Consider the following 6,815-nt stretch of genomic DNA (forward strand, 5'->3'; position numbering starts at 1 on the left):
AGGGTTTCTCAGGGTGGCTCTCCCAGCTTCTCCTGTTTGGAGCAGGTGGTGCTTTAGGGCAGGGATTCATTGCTATGTCGTCAGAGGGACAGGACATCACAGGACATTGCAGGGGTGTGAAGCCAGGGAGTGCACCCATGTCTGCCCAGGGCTGTAGTTCAGAGCAGTGTCCCTGTGCCCCATGGTGTTGTGTGCCTGGGGCAGTGACTGTGCTGCCTGTGAGGGTCAGCACTCAGCCCACCTGGGAAGGTCCCCAGAGTACTGTGGGGGAAAGTTCTTGCTGGAAGGAGTGATCCCTGGCAGGGCAGATTCCTTCTCCTTCTCCTGTTTAGATGGTGCTGTGTGGGTAAGAGCTGCTCTCAGCTCCAGCTCACCCCTGGGATATTTCCAACAGATCTTTGCCAGAGCACAGTCAGGGCAGGGAAAGAGGTCACCTTAAAGATCGGGGGCTCTCCTGGGTCTGTGTTTTCATTTTCCTGCTGTTTGCAGAGTGCTCACTCTGCAAACATAGGGCAGAGAGAAACAACTCTCAGGAGGAAAGCTCCAAGCAGTGAAGATACGATCAGTGAAGGAGAGGAAACTAGAACGAAAAATGCTCTTAGAGGGGTAATTTGGAGACCTCCCTGTCATCCCCTACAATTCAATTTATAAGCAAGCGCTGTTGGGCCTCCTCTCCCATGCAGCAGACCCTCCGCCCTCACAGCCAGGGGGTCTAGGTCGTGACTGTCCTCCTCGGCAGCCTGAGCTCCAGCCGAGGAGAGAGGCATCTCTAACTGCAACATGCCCATTTCCTAATGTGTGGCAAAGGGGCTGAGAGCCACTGTCCTGCGATGTTGCCACCTGGGAGGTGGTGTGCACAGCTGGGTGAGGGGAAGGCTTTTCTGAGTGCCTGTCTCTCCATTACTCTTTGTTTTTTCCTGTGGCAGGAGCAATAGAGCAACTACTCCTTGTTTCCTCACCTCTCTGTTCTGGTCTGGTTTTGCTCTCCTGCTCTCTGGGGCTAAGGAGGGGGTTCACCTGCAGTTGAGGCAGTAACATCACATTCCCACTACATTGCCTGGAGAATCATTGCAGATAGTACAATGATGTGAGGGCAGGGTCCTTCTCAGTTGGAAAGACACATTTAAGAAGGATCGGGTCATCCCCTGCCTTCACTGCACTGTTTCCCTCCCTTGGCAGAGTGGGAGCTGGTGTGATTGATCCAGATACAGACACCCAGTTCAAGATGGCAAAGCCTGGAGAGATGAACCCCTCAGAAGTACCTTCTCTTTCCTGCACAGCTGCCATGAGCGCTGTGTTTGTCTCTCATAATGATAAAAAGAAAATATTCCCTCTGGATTGCCAGACTAAATCCCCTTTCCTCAGCTCAGGGCACCCATCCCCAGGTATCCTCACCAAATACACGAGGAAGTCTGACACCTCCATTTACAAACCCCGGTGGAGCAGGGCTAACTCCTCTGGAGCTCATGGGCCGAGGCCTCTGTGCTGCAGGGCACCCTCAGCACAAGCCGGAGGTCTGGAAAGGAGCTGAACAAGGTAAAGGAGAGAGGCAATGTGGCAGGTTCTACGAGGACTGGAGTGGGTTTTGCCCAGAAAAGCCTGTTCTATCTTGCCAATGCCTTTTCCTCCTTGCACAGTGCCCGGAACCAAGGCAGAGCCAATGTCCAACAGCAGCTCCCTCAGTGAGTTACTCCTCCTGGCATTTGCAGACACTCGGGAGCTGCAGCTCTTGCACTTCTCACTCTTCCTGGGCATCTACCTGGCTGCCCTCCTGGGCAACGGCCTCATCATCACAGCCATAGCCTGTGACCGCCGCCTCCACAACCCCATGTACTTCTTCCTCCTCAACCTCTCTGTTCTGGACCTTGGCACCATCTCTGTTACTGTCCCCAAATCCATGGCCAATTCCCTGTGGGACACCAGAGCCATTTCCTACTCAGGATGTGCTGCTCAAGTTTATGTATTTGTTTTCTTGTTCGAAGGAGAGTATTCTCTCCTCACAGTCATGGCCTATGACCAATACATTGCCATCTGCAAACCCCTACACTACAGCACACTCATGGGCAGCAGAGCCTATATCAAAATGGCAGTAGCTGCCTGGGCCAGTGGTTTTCTCTATGCTCTCCTGCAAACTGCCAACACATTTTCCATACCCCTCTGTCAAGGCAACACAGTGGACCAGTTCTTCTGTGAGATTTCCCACATCCTCAAGCTCTCCTGCTCACACTCCTACCTCAGGGAAGCTAGGCTTATTGTGGTTAGTGCCTGTTTATTCTTTGGGTGTTTCATTTTCATTGTGCTGTCCTATGTGAAGATCTTCAGTGCTGTACTGAGGATCCCCTCTGAGCAGGGCCAGCACAAAGCCTTTTCCATGTGCCTCCCCCACCTTTCTATGGTCTCCCTGATCATCAGCACTGGCCTGTTTGCCTGCCTGAAGCTCCCCTCCCTCTCTTCCCCAGCTCTGGATCTGGTGGTGGCTGTTCTGTACTCGGTGGTGCCTCCAACAGTGAACCCCCTCATCTACAGCATGAGGAACAAGGAGCTCAAGGATGCACTGAGGAAAATGATTTCATGGACATTTTTCAGCTGTTGTTAAATTGCCATTGCTCTGCACAAATGACTCCTGCTGTGTCTCGTACCAGGACTGAGCTTTGTTTGATCACTTGGTTTTTATTATTGCTGTTATTACTGTTGTTATTATTATCACGTTGCTACAGAAACGGGTGGATTCATTCCACTTTTACTGAGACTGCTCTGTCTCACCTGCTACCCATATAAAGTTGTGTCTAACACTGGGTCAGAGCTGACTCTCTCGTAGTATCCTTCTTATAAAGTAGGTTCTTCCTGGGGCCTTGCCTGAAGGCTGGGCCCTTCCTCCAAAGCTGTAGTCCCTCAGGCCCTGTCCACAACACATCCTTGATCACATTCACCCTGTGTGCTGGTCCTTACCCCAAAAGTCACCCCCAGACAAGGCTCTCTGCTCAGCTGGAGGGCTAGGCATGCAGCTGTGAGCCCTGGGAGGATAAGCACCCTCCTGGGTCCTCTGCAGGGCTGCCAGGGAACATGCAGAAGAGGTCCTGGAGCTAAATCCTGGGCCTGTAGACCATCCTCCTCCCATAAGGGCCCTCAAGCAGGGTGCCACAGGGCAAAGATCCAGCCTAGCTTCTTGTTTCATGAACAGAGAGGAGAAACTGCCCCAGAAACTCCTCACACACCCAACTCCTCTGACCAGCTATTTTCCAGCACCAACCATCCACTGTAGTCCTGGTGAAAGGTGACCTTTGAATGTGATCAGCTCCATTTGCCTGCTGGGCTCAGCACCTGCATGAGGGAAATGACCATCTTGCCTGGCCTTTCTGTGGGTCCAGATGCCAGCAGACCCCAGAGCATGGCCATTCTGCTAACCCTGGGAGGACAGCATCAGGGCTGGGCAGGGGCTAAGGACTGGTGGGAGGTGGCCATACAGGAGGGTCGTGGTGGCCAGGGCACCAAGGGCTGTCATGGGGACCATACTGGAGGCATGTTTCCCCCTAGAATGCACCCTGTCCTGTGCTGTGCTTTCAGAGCAGGCCCTGGGGCTGCATGCAGGGCAAGAGGGCTGGGCCAGCACCAGGATAGGATGCAGATGGGAGCCATGGCACTCTAGAAGCTCCCACACTGTGGAATCCCACAAGTGGCCCCAGATCACAGTGAGACAGGGCTCCCCTTTGTTGTTGCTCCAGGGAATCAAAGGAGCACCCTGGGTGGGAAGTGCAGGGTGGGCAACACCAGCTGCAATGCTCCTGGTAGCCCCTCTGCAGACGGACCAGCTCCAGATGATCATGGAGGGGACTCCCTGCTATTAGTCTCTCATAGTCTCTCAGGGGCAGTCTCTCTCCTGTCCTGTGTCACCATCTTCTCTCAAGAGCACTACTGGGTGTGTCACTCCCTACCCAAGTGTGGAGAAGAGCTGCTGGAAGTCTTCTCTTCTCACCCCTGCTGCCTCACCTCTGCCCTGACATCAGCCCACAGGCTCTGCCCTGGGTCATTTTTACGTCTCCATACACTCTCATCAGAGACTACACAGGGATCTGCAGCACACAGGTCTGCTTGGAGCTGGCCACCATGGCCTGTCTGTGGTCCTAAGATCCCAGCAAGGTTGTGCTTGGAGGTGAGGCTGTGATCGTCCTCGATCAAAGCAGATGGGATGGTCTGCCTGGGGCCAGAGTGATGGGGTAGGAAAGGACAAGAGGCAACAAGGACAAGCAACAAAGGTAATTTCAAATGAGTTTAAGGAAAAACAAATAGTAACCATGATAGCTGAGTAGCACTGGGGAAGGGACCAAGAGATCTTTAAAAAGTCTCCTGGAGAAAGCATTTACCAACCGATATAACTGTGAAGTTAGCCCAGCTCAGAGCAGATCATGGTCCTGGAGATCTCCAGCAGTCCCTCTGTAGTGAGAACCCCCACAGAAAGTCTGACCAGGAGTCAATGACTGGCAGAGTACATGGTAGCAGGCCCAGCGTGTGGAATTGCACATTGACCAAATTCTGATCAGAACCAGGCATGCATATTCGGTTCTGTCTGCAATGCCTGGCTGCTTCCCAGACAGTAGCTGGCACATGGCTAGCACACCTAAGATAAGGAAATGGTTCTAGTAGATAAAAGTGGGGGGCCCTTGGAATACATCGGGAGAGTCCCACCTGGGCATCTAAGCCATGCATCCAGCCAGTGCCTCCAGCAGTCTCCTGCCAGCAACATCTCCCCTCACGGTTCCCAGTTTTCCCTGTTCAGCTTGAAGTGTAAATCTTTTATTAACTCTCTCCTGTTCAGCCCCGCACAAACTCTGAGTGTCTCTCTCCACTGGTATCCAACCCTGTCTTGTTGCCTTGCAGTCACACCAAACCAACGCTTGCCATCTAATTCCATTCCATTTCATTCCATTGCAGTCCATTGCAGTCCAGCCAAGTCCAGGCAAGTCCAGTCCATTCTATACTTTAACATTTCATTATGTTCTCTTGCATTTTCCACCAGGCAGGATGGCTCCATCTTGTGTGCGGCAGCACGGGGCATGGCGGGGCCTTGGGGCAGCCTGGCGCCAGGTGCCTGGGCAGTGCGGGGCCCCGGGGCCCAGTCGCTGCCCCGCAGGGCTGGGCTCTGCCGCAGGGGCCCCGCAGGGCTCCTTGCTGCCCTGTGCCCTGGGGCCGTGCTGGGCGCGGGGGGCAGCCCTGGGGCCTGTGCTGGTGCCAGCCCTGGTGCTGGTGATGGGGGCCCTGGGCATGACCGGGGCACTGGAGCCCACGGGCAGCATGCTGCTGCCCCCAGGGCAGGGCAGGGCAGGGCCGTGTCCTCTCACCCCTTCTGCCCCGGCCCCCTGACATGCTTTTAGTGAGCTTGCAAACTGTTTTCCCCTGTGGGTCCCATTGCTGAGCTTCAAAACTGGTAATTGCTGTTGGTCACTCTCTTTGTAGAAGTAGGATATAGAACAGTATAGGACAGGATGTAGTCTTCCTCCCTGAAGCACCAAACCAGATTCTTTGTTTTTAAAAGTGCTCAGCAAGATTTTTTGTCCACAGTGCTTGAGAGGGAGATGAGATGCCATAAAAGAACAAACGTGCCCTTAATACACATCATCCAGAGAGCTTTATCTGGGACCCTGGTCCTTGCCAGTCTCCAAAGCCATGGGGGAGATTAGGTGACAAATCTGGGGGAGCGTTCCCCTTTTCCATGAATTTTGTCCAGTTTTCCTTCTGGCTGAGCCTGGGGAAAGCAGTTCTCATCTCTGGAGCTCTGTTGGTCCTTGGGCTTTTCAGCATCACCTCGGGGCAGTGCGTCTCCCCTGGGTACAGCCCCTGACACCTTGCGTCCCCCTCGTGCCCTGCCTCTCCTGGGGTACTGTACTGCCTTGGTGCCCTGCATCTCCCACCACACCTGCCTATCTTGGGAGACTGTGCAGCCCTGGCTCCCTGAATCCCCCACATTTTTGACCCTAGGATTCTGAGAACATGCTCACACACTGCAGTGCTGCTGTCCAAACTCTGGGGCAGAGCCTGTAAGACAGTGCTGCACCTCAGGACCTGCATTTTGGCTCATTCAGGTGTTTGTGAGGTGATCAACTTCCCACTCTGCAGCTGCTGGTGTTTGAGAATGTCCCTACAACCAGCCTTCCTGCTCTTCCTCATCTCTGCCCTGTCCCGGGACACTCTTGCAGAAGGGAGGCTCCATCCCCCTTGAATACTGTGAGAGATCACAGAATCACAGAATGGTTGACACTGGAAGGGACCTTTGGAGTTCCTCTAGTCCAACCTCCTGCTCAAGCACAGTCACCTAGAGCATTCTAGACAGGATTGTCTCCTCTCCAGGTGCCTTTTGAATATCTCCAGAGAAGCAGACTCCACAGCCTCTCTGGGCAACCTGTTCTAGTGCTCTGTCACTCTCACCATAAAGAAGTTCTTCCTTATATTCAGGAGGAACTTCCTGTGTTTCAGTTTTTGCCCATTGCCTCTTGTCCTGTCACTTGCCATCACAGAGAAGATTCCAGCTCCATCCTCTTAACACCTTCCCTTAACGTATTTATGCACACTGATAAGATCCCCTCTCAGTCTTCTCTTCTACAGGGTAAACAGGCCCAACTGTCACAGCTTATCCTCATAAGAGAGATGCTGTGATCCCCAGGCCTGCACCCTTAGCTTTCTGCCCTGTCTATTGTGTGTCTGCTCAATCAGAAGGAAAGTTGGGCAGAATTCACGGGAAAGGGGAAAACTTCCCCAGATTTGCTACTTGTTCTCCCTCATGGCTTTGGAGACTGGCATGGACCAGTGTGCCAGAAAAAATC

The 6,815-nt window shown here is 53.4% G+C and overlaps 1 protein-coding gene across 1 annotated transcript; it reads left to right on the forward strand.

Annotated features, from left to right (window-relative positions):
• The first annotated feature begins 1,660 nt into the window (after window positions 1-1,660).
• Window positions 1,661-2,596, forward strand: LOC134143770 (olfactory receptor 14J1-like). Its single transcript, XM_062582056.1, has one exon. The coding sequence runs from the start codon at window positions 1,661-1,663 to the stop codon at window positions 2,594-2,596; it is 936 nt and encodes a 311-aa protein (XP_062438040.1).
• The last annotated feature ends 4,219 nt before the right edge of the window (window positions 2,597-6,815 follow it).

The sequence above is a fragment of the Rhea pennata genome, chromosome 8, assembly GCF_028389875.1.
Source record: "Rhea pennata isolate bPtePen1 chromosome 8, bPtePen1.pri, whole genome shotgun sequence".
NCBI lineage: Eukaryota > Metazoa > Chordata > Aves > Rheiformes > Rheidae > Rhea > Rhea pennata.